Genomic DNA, 25,698 nt, shown 5'->3' on the forward strand with positions numbered 1-25,698 from the left:
TGTGATCGGCTTTCTTGGGCAGGACAAGCTGAGGATGGTGGCGAGAGCAGTTGTCCTTGTCACTCCCGTTGTGGATCTCAGATTGGATGATTTTATTGTCACCTTGTAGAGGCGCAAATCTAGGCTGTAGCCTCAAAGATGTGGAGGGACCTCTGGACATAACCCAGCCAGAAATGGCTGAGCTCAGATTTGAGCCCTGGTGGGATGACTGTGAGGCCCCTCGCAGGGCACTGGTGTAAAGGCCTTGTTTGGGCTGGGAGGCAGGACAGCAGCGTGCAGGGCGGTCCTCAGGGGCTCCCGGGGGTGGGTTAACCTCGATGAGGAGGGTGTTGAGGGCACCTGAATGGTAGGCCCTGGGCACACTGAGTTTCTAATGCTGGAGACAGTTTGGGGACAGAGCTGGGGGGAGAACGGGGGCAGTGGTCCCTGGAGGAGGTAGAAAGAGCTGGGAGCAAGTCAAAGGGGAAGGTAGAGGAGGGTCTAGAGAACGGGAAGTCTGGGGCACTGATACCCAGGGGTCCTCGTGGGCCCTAGGTCAGAGGAGGCTTTGAGGGGGGATAAGACAATGAGCCTTGAAATTGTTCTGCTGAGGATGAGCAGAGAGAAGGGGTAGGGCTGAGAGCGGGCCCACAGCTGTAGAGGTGCTGCCGTGTATGGAGCTTCTGCCAGGCTCATACTGGGAGCCCCTCCCTGGCTGGATGAGGCGGGGCAAACCCATTGCTCAGGTAGGGACTCGGAGGGAATTGGAGGCTCGGGAGACCAGGTAACTCACATCAGCTGGGTACGGTCGGAGCGGGAACCTCGTGGCTGGGTCTGCAGGACTCTGGATGTCTGTGCTGAGACCTGTGACGCCAGGGTGGCCAGGGCCCGGGTGGCTCGAGGTCGTGCTCAGGTGCCTTCGGAGTCTGGGTACAGCACAACATGGCCATGGTGGCCAGGGGCCTGAGAAGGAAAATTTGATCCTAGGAGGTACGATGCACGCTGTATTGTCACGTGAGTTTCTCTCTGAATTTCTGCTTGGTGCCTCTGGCCAGTTCTGCTGTCAGTGTGATGCTTTAAGTGCCCTTGGTAAGGAGACTCGGAGCTGCTCCTGCTGGAGCACAGAAGCGCGCTGCAAGTTTTGACTTTCTACTGTCATTGTGGCAGGGCCTGGGGCTGGCTTTGTGTAAATTCCTGTTCACTGTGCACCGCCCAGTGACTCTTGATGCTGACCTCTGGCTGGCCCTGGTGGGGAAGGGCAGGAAAAGGGGCCAGGCAATGACGGGGCTCCCCTTGGGACTCTGAAGGCTGGGCCTGGAGCAGCAGGCGCTTGGCGAACCCCTGCTGCGTGAAGGAGGGGAGGGTGCTCTAGGTCACAGCGCCTAGGATGGGCTGTGCTTGCAGGCACGGCCCTGCTTAGCCCTCCCAGAAGTCCTTGAAAATAGCTGGTGTGAGCCCATTTTACAGAGGAGGAAGCTGAGGTCTAGAGAGCACTTTGCTGCAGCTCGTTGGGCCAAGGAGTGTTGAGTAGCTTTACAGCCTGCCCTGCTTGGCTGGATGGCACTTGCTGTCGGCCGGACCCCTGATACAACATGGCCCCAGCAACTCTGCCTCATCCAGGTGTGACTAGACTTTCCTTCCCGGGTGCTCACGCTGTCCTTTAGGCACATATGCGTGGGCAGGCGGGGGTGGGGAAAGGCCTGGGGTTACTTAGTCTGCAATGCCCATGCCCACGTGATGCAGTGGGAGCGATGGACAGCAGGTGGCACGCCCCCAGTCCTGTGTGACCCTCACCAGGTTGCTCAGCTCTCTGTGCTTCAAGGTCCTGGTCTGCACTGTTACCCTCCCCTTTCAAGGATCTGGCACCCAAGGGCACCCTCTGCCTCCCCCAAGGCTCCTGTTGGTCACCAGTTGCTTGGGACATTGTGCAACATATTGTCCTGTGTTATGTGTCCAGATAGGTGGAGAGTGTGGGGTGCTGGGGAGCAGCTCTGGCCCTGGCCCTGGGCATAGGCGGGGCTGTGCAGCTGGAGTGGGGTGGCAGTGTCCCCTTGTGGCTGGGCTGGCTCCATCTTCCCAATCTTGGGTGGAATGTGAGGAGGAGACTGGAATGTCCATGTCTCTGACCCTCTGCCCTCCATGGGGAGTATAGGCGGCCTAGGCCGTTCCCTGGCCTGGCTGCCTAGAGGGACTCTGTACTGCTGCCAGAGTGGCTGCAAAACAACAGCTCCCTTTATTCTGCTGTCCTCTAGCTCAGCTGGAAGCCAGAGGGTGAGGGGCCTGCAGATGCCAGCCCAAACCTTAGCTCCTGGGATCTGCAGCGGGTCTTGAAGGGCCAGTGGCCAGGGGGCTTGCTGTGTGTTCCCAGGAGGTTAGGCTTAAGGCATAATATGAAAGCCTCACATTGAACTTGGATCCTCATTTTGGCTTCTTTTCTGGGTCCTTGGAGTGGGACATTCCCAGGCCCACAGGCAGGATTTCCTGTTGATTTCTGATCTCTCCAAGACCCATGGGTCGCGTTCAGTCAAGGATTGGAATGTCCTTCCTGTGACTTTGGGTGTGTGCTCCAGGAGAGGAGGCACACAGTGTTCCTGGGAAGGAAGTCTGTTCATCCTAACCAAGCCCAGCCCAGCCATCCAGGGTGGCTGGGGTGGCTTAGCCCTGGTCCCTGGGACAGGCTGCCTGGGCCACCTCGTGGACAGCAGCAGGAAGCTGGAAGATGGGGGAGTGGCTGTGAGGCATCTGCTTCCCTTTTGCATTGGGCTCTTCCTGACTCCCGCTACCAGCATCCCTGCTTCTTTGATCCTCTGGTCTAAATATGGACATGGGAGGTGGCTTTGGCCTCTGACTCTCAAGGTAGGGCTGAGACCCGCAGAAGGCTGGCAGGTTGGGCAAGCTTGCCTAATGGCTTTCTGGTCCTGGCCTGCCACACAAGTTCCCAAACAAGAAAGAGGCCATGCAGCCTGGTGTGCCGTCCTGGTTACCAGCGTGTCTCCATGTGGCAGCAGCCTGCTCTGACAGCCGCAGTCCGCAGCCCACGCCAGACCAGAGGCGGCCCTCTTCCTCCTCGCCTGGCTGGCTCATCTGATCTGAGGGCACCTTTCCTCTGGACACCCTCCAGGCTGGCTCCGCCTGCTCCACAGGCTGCAGGAGGGCCCCGTGGGGGCCACAGGCCAAACTCCAGCGCTCTTCTCCCAGTGCCTGGCTGAAAACGAGCGGTGGATGGGATTGGGTCCCCAGGAGGCGGGACGGGCTGAAGACGTTCTCACACAGTGAGCTCACAGCACGCCCTTCCCTGCTGTCCCCATGCACGTGTGACCACATGGCTGTCACTCCCCATGATAAGGCTGGGCATCTCTCTTTGCCCAGTTCTGCAGGCAGCTACCATCAGCCCATTAGAGCTGGTGCCTCCAGGGCTGGCCAAATAGCTGAGCAGATTAAAGCACCTGCAAGCAGGCACAGGGACCAGGGGTTCAATCCCCGGGCCTGCCTGTCATGCTGGCCCTGCCCCCCGGGGTGTGCTGAGTTGGCAACTGAGACTGGGTGTGGTGGCGTGCGCCTGTAATCCCAGCACTTGGGAGGCTGTAAACAGGAGAATCACTGAGTTCTGCAGGAAAAAAAAAAAAAAAAAAAGAAAGAAAAAAAAAAGAACTGGTGCTTGGGACAGAAGCTGCTTGTTTCCCCTTGGGAAAAGGAGTGGATTCCATAGCCTGGGCAGGGACAGCAGCTGTGGTGTTGGGGTGCTGTGTGCAGTCTCGCCAGCCTCCTGGTCGTGTGCGAGGGCCCCTGTGCTGGCGTGGAGCCTGGCTCAGCGCAGCTCCCCTCAGCCAGGACTCAGAGCAGCGGCCTGAAGCCAGGGCTAGCCTGCCCCCTGCACATGCCGTGTTCCTCTCTATATCTGGGGTCAGAACGGCACACAGTTTAAAATTTATGAGCTGTTAGCTGCGGATGGTGGCTCACATCTGCAGTCTCTCTGGAGAAGCTGGCGAGGAGGATTCCAAGTTCAAGTCCAGCATGAGAAACTCCAGCTGAGTCTCAAAATGAAAAATAAAAAAGGACTGAGGATATAGTTCAGTCCACAGGCTCCAACCCTAACACTAAGCAAATAAGGAGAACACAAAAACATATGAAGTATTCATTTCTAGAATTCTCCTCCAAGGGCCGGCGGTATAGCTCAGTGGGCTAAGTGCTTGCTTAGGTAAGCGCAGGCTCCAGGGTTCGATCCCTGGCTCCGCATGCCGCTCCGGCCCCACGGCTGAGTGCACTGAGCCAGCGATGGAGCCTGGGCATGGTGGTATACACCTGTATTCCCAGCCCTAGGGAGACAGAAATCAGGAAGATCACTAGGAGTCTGAGCTGCATAGTGAGACTATGCACAAAAAAAAAAAAAGCAGAAAACTTTTGGTCAGTTAGCTCCGAGGCTTAAGTGCTTGCCTGGCAAGTACAAGTTCCTGAATTCAATCCTTGGTAAAAAAAAAGATTCTATTCTAGAATTTTCCTCAATTTATTTGTTTGTTTGGTGCTGAGGGTGGAACCCAGCCAGGCACATGCCAGGTGAGCGTCCTCTCCAGCCCTGGAGTGGCAATTCCTTGCGCTGAGGAGCGAGCCCAGGGCTTCCCACAGGCAGTGTGCTGTACTGCTGATAAGCTGCACCCCAGCCAGGAACTCCGAATATTTTCAGACCGTGACCGAAGCCCTCGAAGGTGAACTGGTGCATAAAGGGGGCCACCGTAGTTCAGTACAGACTCTGCTCCCCCAGAAGGAAGATGCCGCCACTTATCCCGGGATGGGCAGTGCCCCACAAGGGCATGCTCTCCCATCCGTCTCTACCCCAGAGCTTCGCTCTGGTCTTCTACATGGTGGGCGGTTACTCTTTCAGGGCGTTTGTCAACTGGGCGCTTACCTCCCGGTGCAGGGGAAGAAGCCCCTGATCCCTGACAATCAGTTCAAGCTGGTTTCTGTCACCTGCTGCGTGAATGTCTCTGAGTCTCACACGGGTTCTCTGGGACAGTGACAAGAGCGGCTGCAGAGCCACCTCACGACTAAAGGAGGATAAGAGTGCCCTCTGTGCCTGGGTGATTCTGACCCTTCAAGGAAGGAGTGAGAGAGCACAGGCGGTGCTGGGGTGGACTCTGAACCCCAAGAGGCGGCCCAGCGCTGTGGGGCTGGGCAGTGTGGGGCCTGGCCTGGTGGCCCCAGTGGCCGGTGACCCCTCATCTCACCAGCCTGAACCTACAGCATGGCGCCACGGAGGCCCGTCCACAGCTGGAGCCGTGCCCGGAGTGCAGGCCTCTGCCCAGGGTCCTGATGGCGCTGACCCAGCAGTGCTCACCTGGCTGTGGCCAGCCTTGCGGTTGGCTCTCCATGGACGAGCAGTGTGGCAGAGATGGGGGGCTTGGGGGGCAGGCTTCCAGCAGGCTCTGCCCATGCCCCTGGGCCAGGGGTCCATGCTCTGCTCCTGTGTCTGTGACTGGAGATGCCTCTCGGCCCAGGCTGGATGCACGCTGCATTCCTAGCGCACCAGCACTCGGGGTGCTCTGCACAGTGGTCACAGGGGAGAGGCGTACAGCAGCCATGCTGGGTGACTCACGCTGGCACCAGGTGGCTTGGCGAGCCAAGGCTGGCCTGGGAGGAACAAGCAGGCTTCCCTTTCTCGGAAAAGCACTGCAAGCTTAGAGCAGGGTGTGCACAGAACCTGCCCTATGCGCCTGCCCGGTCCTCATCTCACTCCTCCTCCACGCCTTCTAGCAACATGTCCGACGCCTTGGCCAACGCGGAGTGCCAGCGCTGCCAGGCCCGCTTTGGCCCCACTGAACGCATCGTCAACAGCAACGGGGAGCTGTACCACGAGTGCTGCTTCGTGTGCGCCCAGTGCTTCCGGCCTTTCCCCGAGGGGCTCTTCTATGAGGTGAGGATGCGCAACACCCCGGCAGGAGACTTTAACGGACAGGCACAAGGGCAGGCCTGAAGCAGCACGGGACCATGCCCAGCACCCTCACCTGTGAGCCTCTTCTGGCTCCTCGGGGAGGCCTGGGGGGTGCAGGGGGGAGACCTTGCCCAAGGCAGGCATCCTCCCTAGGATGGTGATAAGGAACCCCATGGTGGGAGTTGGGTGATCAGAAAAGAGCATGGTTTTGGGGACCTGAAGGAGGGAGCCACACACACAGCTGCCGGCAGAGCATAGTGGGGGGCATGCAGGGGGACCCAGGGGACGGCAGGGAATGAGAGGGAGAGTGGCAGGAGGTGGGGGCGGGAAGTGCTATCCTGTGCCTGGGCCACCACATAGGACCATCAGCTTCCACCCCAAGAGACTAGGCTGGCAGGCTGGGGATCCACAGAGCCACGCCATTTGCCTAACATGTAAACAGCATCCCTGGTGGTCACTGTGCAGGGGACTGACTGTGAGGGTGGCAGGGACAGAAGCTTAGAGGCCAGGGTTATTGCTACAACCCAGATGAAGGTGGCGGGGCCCAGACCAGCACACTCTGGCTCTCACAAGCAAGTGGTTAAATCTTCACTTTGCAAACTGTTGTTGAATATAGTCATTACTGGGCCAGGGAGTAGCTCAGCAGCATAAGCACCTGCCTAGCAAGCGCAAGGTCCTGAGTTCAATCTCTGGTACCGCAAAAACAAACAAAATGTGACCATTATTAAAAATCAAGTTATACATACACACAGGAAAAAAAATTTTTTTTATTAAAACAAAGGTAAGAAATACTCAAAACTCCCTTGCTGGTTTTGTTATATTTCGCTATTGTCTATTCTTGTGGGTTATTTCTGTCCACTGTACCTGTGTTGTGGGGATTGCACATCTCTCAGCTCCACAAGGTGACCCCTTGAGGTTGGCCCCGGGGCATTTACCCCATGGCGGTGGCAAGCTCCAGGCTGCCGGGTTCCCTGTGGAGAGCTGGCTGCATACCTCCCTGCATGGTGGCTGCAGTGAAGTGGGGAGCAGGGTCAGACGCTGCGTGCATTTTGGGGTGGAGCTAATGTGGGCGGAGGGGTGGAGGGTGCCTGACCTGCAGACACACCGGGCCTGTCCTCATGGATCCCGCGGTCTTCTGAGAAGCACTGGCCCACGGGCATGGGGCGGGAGAGCGCAGAACTCGCCCTGGAGTGCTCAGGGCATGCTACATTTACCCCCCCCCCCCGCCTCCCCAGCTGCAGTCTGAAACATTCGTTCTAGAAAGTACGAGAGCCAAATTTTCAAAAGAGAAAAAAATGATCAGTGGAAGGAGAGGCAGAGGCAGGCTTTGGCCACCACACCTGGGGCCAGCCAGTAGCCCTTGCTGTGGTTGGTGGCTGCCGACCATGTCCACAGGGGCTCCCATGGCTGCGTGGTTGTTCTCCTTGGGATCCTCTTCCTGTGTCCCCTCCCTTTTCTCTCCCTTCCTTGAGTCTTCTGTGACCTCATGGGGAGCTGGACTTCTCACACAGAAAAGACACAGGAACAGGGGTCCAAACTCACCCCATCCCTCCCCAGCTGAAGCCCAGCCCCAGGATGTCAGGACTTTTGGGTGGGATTCTTAGTGGCCAGTCATGGCCATCTGAGAGCTGGCCTTGGGTTCCTGAGGCTCCCATGAGGGCCCTTACATGCGCCCACGCGTGGCAAGGGCTAGTTGCCCATTCCCACCTTAGCCTAGGAGGGTCTCTTCTCTGTACTCTGTCACTTGCTGTCATCCCTGACCTGACAGGCCGGTGGGGGGGGGTCTCCTTGGAATTACGGGTGATGAGTGTTTTCTCTCTGTGCCCCTTCGCAGTTTGAGGGCCGGAAGTACTGTGAACATGACTTCCAAATGCTGTTTGCTCCTTGCTGTGGATCCTGTGGTGAGGGCTCGTGACAGTGATGTCCTGTAGCGCTGGGAAGGGGAGGGGGTGCTGGGCCACACAGCACTGGCCCAGCTTGGGGGCCCACCCTGCCCTCTGAGGACAGCTGCCTCTGCTGCAGCCGGGGTGCCTCGGCGCAGGCTGGGCCTCGGCGGTGGGCTCGGGTGGCCGGGGCTCGGGTGGTCGGGGCTCGGGTGGCCGGGGCTCGGGAGCGCCCGGCCCCGCCTGGGAAGCAGGCCCTCTTCTCTTCCAGGTGAGTTCATCATTGGCCGAGTCATTAAGGCCATGAACACTAACTGGCACCCGGGGTGCTTCCGCTGCGAGCTGTGTGACGTGGAGCTGGCTGACCTGGGCTTTGTGAAGAACGCAGGCAGGTGAGGAGGCCACGTCCTGGGCAGGGAAGGGGGCTGCGAGCGCCCTGTGCAGGCTGGAGAGGCGAGCCCAGTGGCGGGGCCCATCCAGTTCGGAGTGATCCATGGACAGCCAGGATGAGGTGCAGGGGGATGGGCCGTGAGATGGTGGGGGACAGACGGGGAGCTTCCGCTGCCTCCAGGCCACCGCAGTGTGCAGGCCCAGCTCCCTCCTTTCCACACCTTCATCCACGCAGCTGAGTGTTGCCCCACTTTGCCCTCTGGGGAAACTCTCACATTCCAAGAAGCTTTACTGTAACCTCAGCCTGCCCTTCCCTCCAGAGCCTGGTGTAGCCTAGGACTTACCTCCCACTGGCTGAGGCCGCACTGTGGGAGGCCAACGCCTCCCAGCACTCCTGCCGGCTCCTCTGCTGCCGGCTCCTCTGCGGCTTTCCTGAGCCCAGGCCTGCTCAGGAAAATCAGAGAAGGCTGAAGCACTAGAGGCAGCAGGATGCAGTACGAAGCACAGAGCTGGAGTGAGTGGCAGGACCACAGCTCTGAGGGGGAGTGCTGGGCCCATGTCAGAGCCCTCCCGGCCCTTGCTGCACACACAGCTCCGCATGTGGGACTTCGGAGTCTGTGGTGGGCAGTCTCTGGGGCCACCAGAAGCACAGCAAGGGAACTATGGTGCCTGTGAGTAGTATGCCATTCTCAGGTCAAAGGAAAGGAAGTTCTGGGGAGGGCACCATATGCAGCGAACAATAACCCCTTCTTCATCTTAAAGCTACAGATTATTCATGATCAGCACAAACCAGTACACAAAAGACAGGTTAGGATGGTGTGCATATGCTACCTAGCGATGGCAAAGCAGGGCGGCAGTTTGCAGGCCTGTTGGGAGGAGCGAGGCTCAGGACACCCCTGCTAGGTCTGGGCTAGCAGGGGAGACCATCACACACCAGCTCCCACCTGCGGTTGGCTCCTGGTGACCGTCCACCATGTCCTGTGCTTGGTGAGGCCGCCTTCTCCTGCCGAGGGGCTTGGATTGTCAACCTATAGCAAGCTGCATGGGTTTGCACCGGGAGGGGCAGGAACCCAGAGCTGAGCTGGGCCACGTTTCCTTGGCATCACCCAGCAAACCTCTGAGGTGTACGTACAGTGTTTGGCTATAAGTTTATGTCCCCTAAACTCAGAAAGGGGTCATTTGGCAAAGGTACCACAGAGGGGCCTCAAGAAACCTTGTACTTTAAAAGAAATATTTGGATACCCCACACCCAGAGCTGAGAACCATGCTGCCTCTTCTCTTGGGTCCCGTGCAGCCCTGGGTCTTTCTGCAGGGCTTTACTGTGGTGGGTAGGAGGCTTCGAGCCTGACTGGCAAAAAAGGAACCGTGGTCTCTTTTATGAGGGAGGAAGTCCCCCAGCGTCTGGGAGCTGCATTCAGTGCAGTCCCTGCAGGCGGCAGCTATCAGTCTCCACTGTTGGCCCTGCATTTCCAGGGGCTTGCTTGTGGGGAAGACTGAGCTAGGGGCTCGGCGAGCTCAGCCTGCAGGCCTTGGAAGGAGGGGCGGGCACTAGCTGAGAGTTCAGGTCATCTGCCAGGATGCAGATGGGGAAGATGGGGTTCTCTGGCTGGGTCGCGTGGCACGTGCCCAAGGTTGTCATGTGGGGCTGTGGCCTGAGACTCACAGCTCGGACCTGGCACTCAGGGAACTCTCGTTGGTTTTCCCCTCAAAACTGGGAGGTGGCCCCACAAGCCTTTTGCCACAGAGCAAGTTGCACAAGGTGTGGCGGAACTTCTCAGCCACAAAGAAGTATATGACGGGGTCGAGGGCCGTGTTGAGGCTGGTGAGGCAGGAGGTGATGCGGTTGCCCAGGGCCAGGGCGCGCTGAGCCGCACAGGATGCCCTGCCGCTGCTGTAGTGCAGCACGTAGACCGAGCGGTGCACGTGGTAGGGCACGAAGCAGACGAGGAAGATGGCCAGCACGGCGGCGATCATGCGCACAGCTCTGCTCTTGAGGCGCTTCTCTACGCGGGGGCCCTGCCGCAGGCTGCGAATGATCAGCAGGTAGCAGGTGACTGTGGTGACGAAGGGGAAGGTGAAGGCCACCACCAGGGACACGAGGGCATGGTGGGAGGCCTTCTCCCGGTAGAGCTGCAGGCAGACCACCGTGTGGTTGGTCTGTACCGTCTGTGGGCTGACCAGCAGTGGGGCCATGGCCACGGCCACCACTACCCACAGGAAGGCACAAGCCAGGTGGGCATAGAGGGGCCTGCGCAGCTTGAGGGACTTGACGGGGTGCACGATGGCCAGGAAGCGGTCAGCGCTGATGCAGGTGAGGAAGTAGATGCTGGCGTACATGTTGAGGTAGAAGAGGAAGCCGGTGAGTCTGCATGGGATTTCCCCAAATGGCCAGTGGTTCCCTGAGAAGTGGTACACAAGGCGGGTGGGCAGGACCAGCACACAGGATAAGTCAGCCACTGCCAGGTGCATCAGGAACACATTGGCTGGGGTGCCTGACTTGTGGTCCCGGATGAAAAGCCACAGGGCCAAGGCATTGCCCACGAAAGCCAGGGTGAAATCCAGGAGGTAAAAGCAGGCAAGCAGCACGTTCTCCAGTGGCGTCTCCTGCCCACACCGCTCAGCTGTGGCCAGGGAGGAGTTGCTGGTGGGGCTCAGGGAGGCCATCTCTAGGCCGTTCATGCTGTAGCCGGAGCAGAGCTGTGGGTGAGCCTGAGGGAGCGGAGCAGACGGGTGAGGGCAAGCAACCCGAAGCAGAAGTGAGCAGAAGTGAGCCCCTGAGCCTTCAGCATGTCCGCCCTGCGCCGCCGAGAGGGGCAGAGCAGCTCCAGGCTTAGGGGATGGTTGGGACTGCCCAGGGCACTTCCTGTGTGAGTACAGAAAGCTGAAAACCAGACCCTCTCGCGGCCTGGGGCTCAAAGCCCCCTCACTGTGCAGCAAGTCCCTGCTGAGTAGGTGAGAGGCCACTGGGTGGCCCAGAGATGCAAAGGTCCTCTCACCCTTCCTCAGAGAACAGCGGGGGATGTGAGCCCTGCTCTTTGAGGCTCAGGAGGGCTCTGTTCATACCTGAGGGGCTACTGAATGAACCACTGCCAATGGAGATGGGGGAGGATCTGTCCCGAGAGCCCTTGCTTGGAGTCTGCCCATCCCTTCATCTCAGCAGTGAGTCCTGAGCCTAGGGCCCTCCCCAGCCTGCCTCCCTGGGGCTTCTCAGCAGCCACGCAGCCACAGGGACCACAGCATCCCTGCTCTCTGCTCCTAGTGCTACCCGACTCTGGCTCCCCCAGCCTCTATACCTGCGGCTCCCCCAGCCTCTATACCTGCGGCTCCCCCAGCCTCTATACCTGCGGCTCCCCCAGCCTCTATACCTGCGGCTCCACCAGGAGCGGTGTCCGTGGCAAGGTCAGATCTTGTCCTGTTTACCTGCACCTCAGTCCTGATGCCTCTGGGGGGCTTTCTGAGCTCGACCCACAGCTCCCTTTGGGGCATCCTAGCCCTTGGGCCACAGGCAGGCAGGTCTGTTTCCCAAGCAGGGTGTTTCACAGCCAAGGGTGGGATTTCCTCCATGAGGTAAAGAGACTCATCCAGAGCAGCAAGGCTGCCCGGGCTTCCGCTGAGCCCCGCAGCTGGGAGAGGTCTGGGAGGCCCTGGGGCGCTCACGCTGAGAACTGGACGCAGAGCCCTGCTGGTCTCGGTAACAGACTGTGTGTAGGGTAGGGTGCTCCTACCCCGCTCCAGCAGGAAACCCAGTCTCACGACAGTTTTACTTCACTTAGGGTCCCTCCACCCTGTTTCCTTCTCTGGGGCCTGGGAGAAGGGATGCGGACAGGACTGGGCTGGTGGTGGAAGCAAAGGAGCCTGTCCCCTGTGGCCAGGGTGGGAGGCCAGGGCAGCTTAGGGGGATGCTGTTAGGCCAGGCCCTGCTGTCAGAAGCCTGGACTCTGCCCCTTGGGGCAGTCATGTTCCCTCCAGGAAGGCAGCTCCCCAAGGTGACACACCAGGATCTGCCTGCCAGTCTGAGGGGTGGGCATCAGCCGTTTTCTCGTACGGGGCAGCCCTCAAGGCTCGGTCTGCTAACTTGGGTGAGCTTGTGTGGCCCTGGATCTGGAAGGCGGAGGCAGACCCCGGCCCTGGGGCACTGGCTGGACTCTAGGGGTGAAGAGAGCTTTTGGCAGCGAGAGCTGGAAGTGCGGCTCCTCTGAGCGCTTGCACTGGAGTTCTTTCTTGGGCTCAGTGTCCTTTCCTTAGAGCCTGGCTCTGAGATGAGTCTCTTAATTTGGGGTGCAGTGTAAATGAAAGTGTGTGTCCTCTTGCTTAAAATGTCCCAGCTATAGCTCAGGAGCTGTGGAAAATCTCTGACTACGGGTTTTTCAGTTACACTCCTGGGGGTTGTTTGGACAGAGGATGGGCCAGGATTAGAGAGAGAAGAGACAGAAGTGTATCTCCTTCCTTTTAAAATTGGAATTCCCTGGGGCGTCTCTGTGGAGATGACAGTTTAAGAGAAGGCCTGTGACGGATGCCTCTGGGGCCCCTCAGTCTTCTTGGGCCAAGAGGAAAGATGGGTTTGATTGAAGAGACTCTGCCTCAGGGCAGATTCTTTCAGAGGCCCGCGACTCCTCAAGGTTTTGGAGGCAACCCTTGTCGCAGTCTCTAGGGAAGTGTTCTGCTTTTCTGCAGCAGGCGGATACTTTGCCCCTAGAGCCCTGGACTGGGCTGTCTCCCTCCCCCAGGGCAGCCACTTACATAGCTATCCTTTTTTAATCCTACTTCCTCTCTTTTTTTGTCCTCCTGCTGGTCCTGTTAATAAAAGACCTGGGTGGCTAACCTGACCAGGGTGTCTAAAAATCCTATTAGGACCAGATACCTTTTTTGGGCAACTTTTTCCTTATATTTGTGGCAGGTTAGGTCATGAATCTGTCACTGATGATTCTTTGTCCCTCTATGCTGTTTGGGTACTTAGTTAAAGCCTCCTGGAATCTTTTTCAAAAGGCTGAGGGATCTCTTCACTGTCCTGATTGATAGTTAATAACTTGGAGTAACTGAAGGACTCAGTGCGCGCCCTCTGTGATCCCTTGGAAGGTAGGGCTGGAAACCTTTCAGTCTTCTCACCTAGTGGGTCTCTTACAGTGAGCTGCTCTCTAAAGACCTCTGCTGCCTGGAGGGCCGCTTGCTTTTTACTGGGTTATAAGGTCTGATTGAAAAGAAACATCGTATTCTTCTAAGCTAGATCAAAAGACTGAGCTAAACCTCAAAGTAACTCTGAAATCTTGTCAGGATCATGGGAGAACTTTCCTAAGTCCAGTTGGATGCTTTAGGTGTATCAAGGAATGGACCACATGGACTTGAGGACACCGAATTTCCCCCCGCCCCCTCCTGAACAGGGTACAGTCCCCCTTGGAGGTTTCTTTTGGTCTTCGTAGTGTGCCAGGGGTCTACGCAGGGTGGACAGGGAGGCCTGGATGGGCTGCACCTTAGCGGGGTCTTGGGAGCCCTTGCCCCAAATGGGACCCAGTCTACACTGTTCATGCAGTCTGAGCTTGTCTCTAAAGCGAAAATGGGAGCACGGGGAACTTCTGACTGTCTTCCCTGTCATAGAACTGGTGAGCTGCAGGATGTGTCATCATTTATATTTCTTCCAGCCACCGTGCTGCCCACTTCCCAGAGGGCTCCTAGGCCATGCATGGGGGCAGGAAGGAATAAGGTGATAATTCTTTTCAGGGTCTGAGTCTCAAAGGAGAAGGTTCCCCTGTCTGCCATTGTTTGTTTTGTCACTAAAGCCGGGGTGTGTTCCAGCTCTGGACCCTCAGTGTCAGGGTCAGCTGCTGGAGTTGCTGAAGGGAGTGGCAAGGGCCTAACTCTACCGTCCCTGCATGGCCCTTGCCTCACAGCCTTGTGACCGTTTGGCTCATCCTGGATGTCCGTTGTCCTTTCTCAGCCCTTAGGTAATGCGTCTCTGAATATAAAATTTGATTGTTAGCCTGGCAGAACATTTTGGAGCGAATCCAGTCCTGTGGAGACCAGCGGCTGTGGCTGTTAGCTCCCTTAATGTCTGTTTTACCCAGAGTTGTCATTAAGCCCTCAAGGGCTCCTAAAACTGTGTTGTGCTCTAGCAGTGAAATTGTCATGTTGTAGTGACCCATCTCAGAAGACGGCTAGTCTTTCCTCTTCAGTATGAGCACCAGATGTTTGGAAAATCCTTCACCAGGTGTTATTCCTGGGCTGAGCAATGAAGAGGGGATAGGAGAACAGCCTGATCCAGCAGGGACTCTGTAAGGCTCGGAGACTTAGTGAGCAGGCTACGGCAGCAGTGGAAGACAACTGGGACGAAAAGCTTTCTCAGGGCCAGTTTCTGGTCTTTAGGAAAATAAACCTCCAAAAAAATAAAAAAGAGAAGAAGGAGCAGCGAGAGAAAATCAGAGTGGAGAGGCCACGGTAGTGGAAGAGATGTAATCTCCTCAGCACTTGGTGAGCTAATGGCACAGCCTCCCCGAGAGCCACCAGGCTCCACACCCACTACGGAGAGCTGAGCTCCCTGGTGGAGGACCGAACGAACGGGACGAAGTACAGCCAGAGCAGGCTGGACGTTCCCTTCCACCCATGTGGGAGCGGGCCACGCACGGACCCTGCGAAACCTATGCCCTGCAACTTGGCAGCAGCAGCTGGTGCTAACTGCTTTTTAAAAAGCTGCTTAACAGGCTGCTTGGTTTTTTGTTTTGTTTTGATTTGAGAGGAGGTCTTGCTATGTAGTTTAAACGGGCCTCCTCCTGCCTCAGCTTCCCAAGTGCTGGAATTCCAGGCATGTCCCCCGGGCCCAGCTGGTCCCCTTATATGAAGCATAAGGCCGTTTCCCAGTCTATTCTAACGCCAGGGGAATGACAAGAGAAACACAAGGCGATCCAGTAAAAAGCAGAGGGCAAATCTCACCTACCTTCTAAATGCAGTTATGGTTATCCAAGCGTATTGCAGAGCGAAGGGAAGAAGCCCAGCCCTCCCCGATCCGGTCTTACCTCCTGCCAGTCTCGGTGGGTCCCTCCAAATCTGAACTTGTTATCTCCTACAAGCTGCATAGACCCAAGCCTGCTGCCTCACGGGCTGAAAAAACAGAAGCGCAGATAAAAGGTCTCGCTCGGTGGGGGAGTGTTTACTGGAAAGAAGAAGAAGGAAAACAGATCCTGGTGAGTATCCAGGAGGGTCGCGAATGAGTCACTCAAGGCCTGTAGGTCTGGAACCTTTTATGGCTAAGCTGAGTGTGTAAATTGCTCAGTTGTTCAGCGACTATTTGTCGCAGGCAGCTCTGCGGGTTTAAAATGACCAGTTAAACTCTGGCTCTCTAAAGCAGCGGCTCAGCATGTGCAGTTTAAAGGACACTGAGATTTTAAAGAACAATCAGTTAACTCAGGAACTTATAGGGAGGGACTGCAAGTCCCTCAGCAGGGACGGGCTGCATTCTGCATCACCCTGCAGTCCATGTCACCCGAGGAAGCCCTTTCTTGGGCAAAGTCCTGGTCCGCTGCCTATTTTTGATTTAGGTGCTGTCAGTGGGGCTGATCCACAGTCTCAGGCCCCTGCCCTGGCTAGGTGCTACCGTAAGCCAACCAAGTGGTCTTTCTTACCATGGTCAGGCAGCAGTGGATTCCTCTGTTGGGCCCTCTTCTCCCCTTAGCCTCAGTCTCCTCTGCCTGGCTTCTGTGGCAGCTATCAGTGTGAGTGCTGGGTTCCAGCTCACTGTCCTTGCAACCTGGGACTCTGGACACAGACCCCTTGCCTTGTGTAAGCCTAGACGAGGGACCGAGCACACTCTGTGGTGGTTGTGAGTTCAGCCAGGGCCAGCGCTGTTTTCTAAGACACAGGGCCAAGAGGCAGCCCGCTTGACCCTGCAACACACCCTGCTCTGCTTGCCTCTGCCTGCCCTGGGTCCCTGTCATTTGCCAGGCCCAGCCCCACCCCTTACCTCTTGCAGCTGGTCCAGAAGAAGAGGCCAGAGTCTGGGTTGCAGGTGAGCGTGGTGGAGGCAGTGGGCTCTTTGCAGCTACGAGTGGAAGGCTGGCTATTTAAGGAGAAGAGGGGCGGCTGCAGCCCCTCTGGCCCTGAAAGGCTGCTTCATTCCTGAGGGGTCCCTTCGGGGTGGGCTACTCCTCTGTTGCTTCTGCTGCCACAGAGTCTGTGAATATTCCAGTGTGTCCCCAGCCTGTGCACACCCCCTCCCCCCACCAGCTTGGCCACTGAGTGCCACAGAGGCTGAGTGTGTGACTGTCTTGGGAACCTGGGAATGGGTGAAGCTGGGTGGGTGGGGGGCTCTGGCTGGGACTGACAGACACAACAGGATGTCTGAAAAGGGGATGAGCGCCTGCAGCCGGGCAAGGAGGGGCCAGCCGCCATGGCAACCAGCAGGCTCCCCTTGCTCCCACCCTTCAGAAGCAGGGTGACGTGAACGGCGGGGTGGGAGCCTGAGGAGTCGTTGGGCAGAGTGAGAGAGGCCTCTTTCAGGACACTTGCTGTAGGGTCCTGTGTCCTGCCCCGCATAATTAGGCCCCATTTGGGATTGTGGAATAAATCATGGCCTTTATGTGGGGCTGGCCACAGCTGCGGGCTGCCTCATAATGGGGGCGCTGTCTGTCCTTCAGGGAAGCAGCTCAGCCCTGGGGTTTGGCCACACCGTGTGGGCCTCCTCAGCACAGAAGGCCCTCGCGCGAGCACTGAGGCCTGCCAAGCGCCGGGCTCCGCATCTGTACCCAGGCGGCTCACTCCAGGTGCATGTGGAACCAGAGGCTGCTCCAAGACTACAGGGAGAGCTCACTCTCCCTGCTGTCCTCCAGAAGGGAGTGTCACTAGCGCAGGGCCCAGTCAGCATTCCCAGCTCCAAAGACTTTCACACTTTTAGTGACAACACTTAAAACTGTCCGTGGCTACCATGCGCATTACCTTAGTCTTTATATAACCCTGTACAGCTGGGAATATGGTCCCACTTGACCAACCAGGAAACCGAGGCTCACTGCGGCAGAGTAACCGGCCCAGCCGCAAACACTGGGAGAGGCAGGCAGGCCAGGATGGGTGCTAGGCACAGGCCACTGCACGGGTTCTGTACATGTGTGCATGTTTGTTCTGTTTTCTTTTTGTACTTTTCCCCCGCATCCCAGTGCTAGACTCTTAGGCTTCATTTTAATTCTACCGAGAAACACTTCTGAGGCTTACTTTTGGATTTGGTGCTGGGGTCCAGCCTGTACTGAAGCCATTTCCCGCTTGGAGTTTTTATAAAAGTTTCATCACCCCAATATGTTAGTGACAGTGAGGGGCATAGGCACCTGATCCAGAGTGGCATCCCTTCTCATGGTGCCCTGCAAGTGTCCGGAAGAACTGGCTCAGCCGCTTGGAAATGTGGTGTGTGACCCCGGCTCCAGGCCACTTCTAGGCTCAGATTGATCTTTCTTCCTTTGTTCCTTTTTTTTTTTTCTTCTGTAATTTAGGACAGGGTCTACAGTGTCTATAGGGTCTCACCACATAGATCAGACTTACAGTGATTCTCCTGTTTTCAGCTTCCCACGTACCAGGATTATAGTTGTGCACAACCATGCCCGGCCTCAATCACCGTCTCAACACGCCTTGTGGTTGGGGCTAGCATGGCATGCCAGGGATCAAACTCCGGCTGCTGCATTCTTGCCTAAGCAGGTGCTTTAGTCTGCTAAGCTATCAGGCTGGCCCCCCTGTCTCCTTCTTTCTTTTCCTTTCTTCTGTTGTATTTGGAGAGGGTAAATCTTATCTAGGGTTTGTAAAAGTTTATATAACAAAAAAAATTAGATATATAAGTTTTAGGAGAAGAAATAAAATCACCTTATTGGAAAGGAAAGCAAATAAGGAGAAGACAGTTACCTTGCTGGAGTAAGGTAGGGAGCCAGAAGCCTGCACTTGGGGTCCTTGTTCTCAGCCTCCTTGATTACATGGCGAGAAAGGGGTGCTCCCCCTCGAGAGATGCTGTAACTCCATGGGCTGTCCCGAGCTCGAGGCCTGGATGGGCCACTGCCCCTTCCACCGCCTACACGTGCATTCTTGGGTGAGCGCTCCTGTGGTCCCTGTGCTGTGAGGGGCTGATCTTGTGAGATTCACAGCAGAGCTCCAGTCAGGGCTGCATTAGTAAGAAGGGTGCATGTGCATTGTAGGGCGTGAATACGGCAAGAGTGACAAGGTACCTGTGCAGCTTCATCTAGGTGTGGGAGTGTCGGGGGCAGTATGCACTCTATGTAGTAACTGAGTATTTGAATAACATCAGCGCCTCCCCACTGTGCTTAACTGGAGGTGGAACTGAGCCTGGGGTGGCACAGCCAGCCGGCCAGGTGGTCTTCTCAGGCCTGTTTGCCCTCCCCCCAGGCTTAACTCTTTACTTGCCAGGAACTTCACTGAGGCCCCTGCCTGGCCCCTTCACTCCCCCTCTGAGATGTTCACCATCCAGCTGCTGTTGAGGAAACAGGCAAGGAGCAAGCCAACTTCCTGGAGCTGAGTGGGGTTGTCGCTGGGGGCGGTGGCTAGAAGCCCTCCATCGCCAGAGTTGTCAGGGGCCTCGGATGGGGAGGAGGCTCCATCTGAGCTTTCCTCTGTGGCACCACCTGAAGTTGTACGGCACTTATTCTTTCTGAGGTAGAGCTTGAGAGAAAGTTGAGAAGACATGGCCCAGGTGAACGTAACAAGAAAGTAGCTGTCGACAGGCCCTGCGACGGGGAGAACCAGGCAGACACAGACAGGACCAGTCCTCTAATTTGTTGCATGATCTGGGAGGCCGGAGAGTCCACAACCTCCTGGCCACGTACCCATTTGGCTGTTTGTAAAATGACCTGAATCCTGGTCTCCACTCGTTTGGAGGGGTTGATGTGCGTGCCCAGGGTGCTCGGCACTGTGGGGACGCCGGAGGGTCAGCACCCAGGCCAGAGCTCGAGGCTGTCTCGCTCCGCTGCGCTGCTGCCGCCGCCGCCGCCGGTGCACTGAGAACGCTTCGCAGCTCTCCTCAGCATGGCGGCTGTGAGGGTGGATGTCTGAGCTGGGCTGGCAAGTGATGCCACAGGCGATTCCTCCCTGTGCAGGCGGGAGGGCTGTAATTCCTAGAACAGGGAGGTTGACAGGCTCTAGCGTCCTCTGAGACAAAGATATGTCAGTGTCCCCATACCATACGGGCTTGTTCTCACTGCTCTAGTCAGAATGATTAAAGGCACTTACAACATGGGGACTGGGCTTTACCTGAACAACTCTCTAGCTTCTTCTACATTTATAGGGATCTGAGCATTGTGTTCTCCTGGATTGAAATTCATCTGGGATTTGTTGTCTCCCATTCCCCAGAGGGGAGACATAGGAAAGCTGAAATCCCATTGGTGAGATTAGCTCAAAATACTTTGGGGAATAATTTGTATTTGCTTGAGGGATGGTGTACAAATGTTAGTAGGTAAACTGTTTTTCCTTCTCTTTCTGACCATTCTCTGTGGAGGCGCAGGGCAGGCTGGTGAGTGGCTTGGCCCTGTGTTTGGGGCAGCGAGGTCTGATCTTCTCTCTGTGCCATATGTGGTCAAATATGTCAGTGCTTTTTGTCAGTGCCTCTGACAGGAACTCCTGTTAAAGCAAGGGATGTGGCGACTCCAGGGACCGTTTTCATATTTAAGATCTTGTGGTGTTATACAGGTTCAGTTATCCCCCAAGGAGGGCCATGACCATCTGAAAAACAAAGCCAACATCTGGGCTACTATAAGGTCAGGGGTCACACCATCTGAATGAGTGAACTGTGGTGTCGCCGTAGTGGCCCAAGTGGGAATTTCTGTCCCGTTGAAAATGGACACAGGTGAGGGTGGTACTCACTAGGTAGGGTGAGTGTGAGCACGAGAAATGAGTCCATCCCTGAGGCAAAGACAACTGAATTGGAGCGATGCTAACATTATAAGGAAAAGTCCCAGGAAAATCTGAGTAGGAACGCAGGCTGTTGGGGTCTTCTTTCCCAGCCGTCGGTACCATCTCCCTCTTCTCATAGAGGACACAGAGTGAGAGCTCAGAAATAAAAGAATTCTATATGTGCTGGAGTAAAGTCAGAAGAAGAGCCCTGAGGCCCGAGGTTGTGTGTCTTATCGATGAAGTCCTGCCTGGTGACCGTAGAATAAAATCGAACTTCCTGACCCAGAATGCACAGGAAGTCTTGAAGTTGGGATAAGGAAGTGGACGTCACTGATACCCACACTAAACAGATTTTTAGTGTCATATATCTTTGTTTTATCTTCAGAAGAAGAATTTGAGATCTTGCGTAGGTTCACAGGCCTAGGCAGCCTCTGATGTGGCCTGGGGTAGGTCTGGAGCTGTACTGTCCTTGCGGCTCTTGGGGGCAGTCCCCAGTTGTACTTGGATGTGACGAATCCGAGAGTCATGCCCTGTCACATAGCTGTGTCTGTGTGGGGAAGGGCCACCATGTAGGTGCACCTTTCCACCAAGGTTTGCTTGTGTCCTGTGTGTCTAAGGCCTCGACCAATCAAGGGTCCCAGGGCACAAGAGGGGCTTGCTGGGTGGATTTGTTTGTCTTGAGGCTGACAGGATCTGTAGGAACTGGGCTAGGGACCTTCCTTGTCTCAAGACTCCCTCAGTGGATGAGTTAGCTAGCATGTTGTTTCTGAGAAGCCTCCTGTACAGAAGTTCAAAGGGAGACACCCCGACACTGGGTGCCTTCCTAGCCCACATAAGGGCCACAGGTAGGAGCTGCTTCCAGGGGCCTTGCCTTCCCACCCCAGTTTGAGCAGGTGAGTATGAGTGTCCCCTTAGCCCATTCTACCTGTCCTGATGATTGAGACTGCCAAGTACAGTGGGGCTGGTACTCCATGACATGGGCTTTTGAGACTCCCTAGGTGACCTAAAAGTGGAAGGTGGACCATGTCACCCAGGAGACTTTGTGGACTCCAGATCGTAGGATGGTCTCACACAAAAGGACCAGCACTACTTCTAGAGACTTTGCAGTCAGGGAAGGAAAGGCTTCTGTCCACCCCTTGGGAGTATCCTCTTAGCTGGGACTAGGAGAAGCCCGGCACTGGCCTCCTGGTCTGAGGGGAAAGTCAGTCTGTCATCTTCCCCTACAAAACTGCTCTGATGTTGCCCTCCTGGAGGTGCAGACATCTGCTGCCTTTGCCTCCTCACTGGCCCTTCTGTTGCCCACAGCAATAGATTCTGTTCCTCTTGGAGGTCCCAGGCGGTGAATGGCCACCACTTCTCAAGGCAGGTGAACAGCCTCACTGAGTTCTAGAATTTCTGGGGCATATTTAATAGGAGATCCATTAGAAGTCAACAGGCCTCTTTCCTTCCAAATTGCCCTGAGCGCATAGACCTCACGGAATGCACGCTTAGTACAAACGTTTAACCCCTTATCTCCTTTCAGTGTTAATGCCTGTGTGAGCGCTGTCACCTCTGCCTTTGTGTTCTGTGCTGTGCAAAGAAGCTTCTAGAACTGAACAGCTCTGAGAGGCTGATTGCTTAACCTTCTGCTCAAAGGTGGTGTGGATTAGAACCTCTGTGCAATTGTTTACTTTCTCTTAGTTCTTGGGGATCAGGCGGGAAAGTAGCAGGGTTAAGGCTTTGGTAGGCTTCAGTGTTCACACCTGGTCCTTCTAACAAGAGAACCTGGTTTTAAAATCTGTGCATCAGAGACCCGGAGGTGGACTGGGACATTAGGAAGTCTTTCGATGTCATGGGGGAACGCATCAAGAGCCTTCCCCTGAGTGATCTTACAAACCTGTAGGATTAATATGCCTGCAGCTGCTAAAGCCCATGAATAGCCTGGTCATCCTCTGGCCACGGTGTCCAGGTCTTTGCTTAGTCTGCTGGCTGGTGGCAAGGCCCCAGGAACTTGGTAAGAACCCCTGAAGCCACTCCCTGTCTCTCAGTTAAGAAGAGAGTATATGACATTGCCAGTCAAGCGAAAGACCCAATGCTAGTATGGGCTACTGGACTTTTTAGAATATTTTGTTGAGTTTACACACCTATAATATTCAAATAATGGAACTTAACAGAAAAAGGGGATACAGATGAATGTCCATTTTGTATCTGTGTGTTCAAAGTGGTTAGGATAGATATATAGTTACATTCTCTTAATGAATAGAGTGATTTGTTCTAATGGTGTTTGTAAATAGGATATCATGTCTGCATCTTGTACAGCAATTAACCACTAGGAAGAATGTATGCAATGTGTTAATTATTGAAACTGTCCTACCAATTTGAAAAAAAAATATGTTACAGCTTTTCAGAACAGGATAATAAGAAATCAGCAATGGTTAATATACTGCATATTGTTATGTTCAAAGTAGCTGCTCAGTTTGTAAGATCTAGGCATGCAAAATTAAACAACATATACAAGCACCAAACAATCTTTTCAACAGACTAAAATAAATTAGTATTTAATTATGTAAAAATAAATATATAAATAAAAACCCAAACCAAAACACCCAGGGGCCAAAGGCCAAATTCCATCCTATACCTGGTTTTACAAATAAAATTCTATTGGGACAGCCATACTTCAAAAAAGAGAGAGAGAGAATATTTGTCTTGAGTTGGCAGGCCTGGTGCAGGGGGTTTTGTAGAGCTTTCTCGAGAACTTAGAAGGCCTACTGGGTCTCTGGGTTCCAGACAAGGGGAGGAATCCTTTGTCATGGGTCGCTTTAAGAAGCTGCTAGAGGGGCCTGGCCTTTTTAGCATATCCTGGAGTCCAGATTCTGTTACCCCTAAGAAGGCTTGCAGCCATCTGATATGTTTTGGCAAAGGGAAGTTCAGGGTGGGCTGGATTCTCTCTAGATGTAGTGCCCCTTTGCCCTGAGAAATGAATAGCCCTAAATAGATGGCCTGGGATTGACAAATCTGAACCTTCACTTGGGAGACTTAATAAGATCAGGAGGTAAAGGAATGACTCCGTTTCCTCTCCTATTTGGCTGTCTGTGTCCCCACTGAGCAAATCATAGGCATACTATAAGAGGGGGACACCCCCTTATTCTACCCTCACAGGTCTTTGCTAAGACTAGGCCGGAAAGATGGGGGCTATCTTGAAATCCCTGGAGGAAGACAGTCCACATCGGATATCCCACTCCCATAAGTGAATTTTCAAAGGCAAAAAGACTAATTCTCAAGTGTCAAGGGAACGTGTCCTTAAGATCTAAGACAGAAAAGCAGCTGGCTGAGGCTGGGTCAGTGAAGTGCAAGGGCCAGGCGCGGCTGGGTGTGGAAGCGCCGAGGCCTCACCAATGAGACTTAAGTCTTGAACGAATCTCCACTATTAGGCCCCTCTAACTTCGATGACAGGCGGATTATAAGGGCTGACAGCCCCGCAAGAGTCCCTGCTTGAGTGGTCCTTGGGCTACAGGCTTTAGTCCCTCTCTCACGGCCGGATGAGATGGTTCTGCTCCTGGTGAGGTCTTTGAGATGGATTTGGACTGGTGTAGTTGTTTTGTCCTCCCCACCGTGTGTCCATCCGTCATGCAGCTGGGTTACTTGTAAATCTTAGAGAGGGAAATTTCTTAGGAGGCTGTGCCCTGGAGTAAGCAGGATTCCAGCATGTGAGTCTCTTCCTAACAGTGGAGTGGGGTTCTCAGGCGTTATCAGAAAACAGGGACAAAGTGAGATTCTCCCCAGACTTAGAGAAGAGTCTTCCTACCTGGCACTCCGAGCTGCCGCGGACAGCAGCTGTGTAGAGAGAACATGGTCCAGGGAGAAGGCCAGGATGGGAGGCCAGCTGCCTGCATCCACTAAAAAGCTGCTGAGCCCGCCCCTACAATTAGGGCTCCAGGAGTGAGGGACACCTCAGGGCCATTCGCTGGGGTTTTTCCTAGCTCAGAGGGGGAATCGGTTTTTCCAGTCATCCTCGGGGCAGATGGCACAGGGCTGGCTGGGAGGCCACATGGGGTCTCTTGCTGGGCTTCCTCCTGCTGGGGGCAATCCTTTTAAAAAATATCTTGGCTTTTTACAATGATAACAAAGTTTAGACTTGGCAACTGGGCAGTCTTAGAGAGCAGCTCTACCCCTCCATGTTGAATGTCCTAATCTTTGTTTCCCCCATCTGTTGAATTTCCTGGTCCCTGTTGTGAAAGACCTTTGTAGCAAAGAAGAGACAGTCACCCATCCTACGTTCTCCCTGTCAAGATCAGATGTGGTCTTCAGGAGTTGGGAGTGAATGCTGGGAACAGCTAGGAGATAAATCTGTTTCTGAGGATGACTTTTGCTTCATTGCTGGAGGGGCTTTTGAGGGTGTGTTTGGTCAGAGCATCCCAAGCCTTTGTAAAAATGCTGATGCGATTCTCGGCCAGATAAGCCTGGCTTAGCACAGCCCAGTTTATCAGCTTGACTTTGTTAGCTTTAGCCCTGAACACAGCAGGGCTTGGGGCGCACCTCCTCCTCCTCCTTGGGCCTGGCCATAGGCGTTTCTTGTCTTCACTGCAGCTCTCAGAATCTTCTTTCCCCCCTGGGCTTAATGTCTCACTGAAGAAGAGTTTTAGGTCTTCCCTTGAGAGTCTCCAGAGAGGTGACTCTCTCAAGAGCTTGCACTTATCTGTCAGGATCACCTGTGAAGCTTCCCAGATCTTGCTTAACTTCTCCTAGCTCAGGATAAGTGAATGGGTGGGTTCAGCGCTGCCTGGAGGGGCATCGGGTTAGCAGCCAGGGCGGGGACCTGCGTGCAGACTGTGGCCTGCAGACCTCCTGTCCCCAGGCTCTCTGAGTTTTGCTTTCCCTGTTGGAACCTTAAGGTTAGGCTAAGTCCCTCCCCACTGGGACAAGGGGATGGGGTTCATCCCAAAGCTGCCAGTGAACGAGGGTCAGTGGAACACTGAGACATCTATTCAGGAGGATTTCTGAGACAAAAAGCAATTGGACACAAGCCACTTTGTCCCATGTTTCTTCCTATTTTGCAAAATAGATCTAATTGATGTATGGCATTGTAATCTAGAGGCCCCCTCCGGGGCCACCTTCCTTGGTCTCCTAGTGGGTGCCCTGGCCAAGCTCTAGTACACAGTAAAAGACAAGGGCCTTTCCCCTCAAGCTCTGGAGATCTCTTTCCAGTATTTAAAAAGATATTCCAGTGTTAACGTAGTGGGAAGGCTGATTGTCCAGGCCCCATCTAAAGAAAAGAAAAAGGCTGGGTGTGAGGGTCTGTTTGCCTTGGGGCACCACCCTGGCAAAGTCTCCCCCAATTCCAAGGATAAAATGGGGGAGGAAGCTTGTTGAGGCCCCAAGATGTCCCACCCCAGGTTTCTACCTAGACATCTCTCCTCTTGCCTTGCGCAGCTGAGATAGGCCATCCCCCACCTCACCAGGGTCCAAGGGCAGCCTCGACTTCCCTCCCTGGCCCCTGAGTCACTGGGATTTACCCAGTTACCCTTGCCTGGTGTAGGCCAGTGTCCCTGGTGAGCCTTTTTCTTTCCTCTTTTTGGAGAATTGGACTTTGTAATCCCGTTTTTGTCCCTGGTAGGGATGGCTGCATTATGTCTCAAATGCAGAGAGTACCCAGAAGGCTCTTTCCTTTATTTATTTATTTAT

At 55.0% G+C, this 25,698-nt stretch overlaps 2 protein-coding genes across 13 annotated transcripts in view; one reads left to right on the forward strand and one right to left on the reverse strand.

Moving 5' to 3' along the window:
• Nucleotides 1–25,698, forward strand: part of Lims2 (LIM zinc finger domain containing 2) — a 60,220-nt gene that overhangs the window by 25,058 nt on the left and 9,464 nt on the right. For 5 of the 8 annotated variants that reach the window (XM_023709779.1, XM_023709780.1, XM_004626320.2 and 2 more), the window contains exons 2-4: nucleotides 5,728–5,887; nucleotides 7,740–7,806; nucleotides 8,060–8,180. In XM_023709779.1, coding sequence (XP_023565547.1) covers nucleotides 5,732–5,887; nucleotides 7,740–7,806; nucleotides 8,060–8,180 — 344 coding nt within the window. In that variant the 5' untranslated portion in view covers nucleotides 5,728–5,731. The other 3 variants (XM_023709777.1, XM_023709775.1, XM_023709778.1) reach the window with 3 other exon arrangements.
• Gpr17 (G protein-coupled receptor 17) lies at nucleotides 8,637–16,664 on the reverse strand. 5 transcript variants are annotated; one of them, XM_023709783.1, is made up of 3 exons: nucleotides 16,127–16,664; nucleotides 15,183–15,267; nucleotides 8,637–10,887 (listed from the first exon to the last, which is right to left on the reverse strand). In XM_023709783.1, exons 2-3 carry the CDS (start codon nucleotides 15,240–15,242, stop codon nucleotides 9,838–9,840), a joined length of 1,110 nt encoding a protein of 369 aa, XP_023565551.1. In that variant the 5' UTR covers nucleotides 15,243–15,267; nucleotides 16,127–16,664; the 3' UTR covers nucleotides 8,637–9,837. The 5 variants fall into 5 exon arrangements, with proteins under 5 accessions (XP_023565551.1, XP_023565550.1, XP_023565549.1 ...); XM_023709782.1 differs by having other exon boundaries at nucleotides 15,183–15,951; XM_023709781.1 differs by having other exon boundaries at nucleotides 15,789–16,664.

Source organism: Octodon degus, unplaced genomic scaffold (genome assembly GCF_000260255.1).
Source record: "Octodon degus isolate 3935 unplaced genomic scaffold, OctDeg1.0 scaffold00014, whole genome shotgun sequence".
Lineage (NCBI taxonomy): Eukaryota > Metazoa > Chordata > Mammalia > Rodentia > Octodontidae > Octodon > Octodon degus.

Excerpts from the sequence above, each read along its gene's own strand:
- Gpr17 (XM_023709783.1), bottom strand. The coding sequence starts at position 15,242 with ATGCAGCTTGTAGGAGATAACAAGTTCAGATTTGGAGGGACCCACCGA. Across the intron at positions 10,888-15,182 it reads CCCACCGAGACTGGCAGGAG|GCTCACCCACAGCTCTGCTC; the intron begins GTAAGACCGGAT and ends CCGCTCCCTCAG.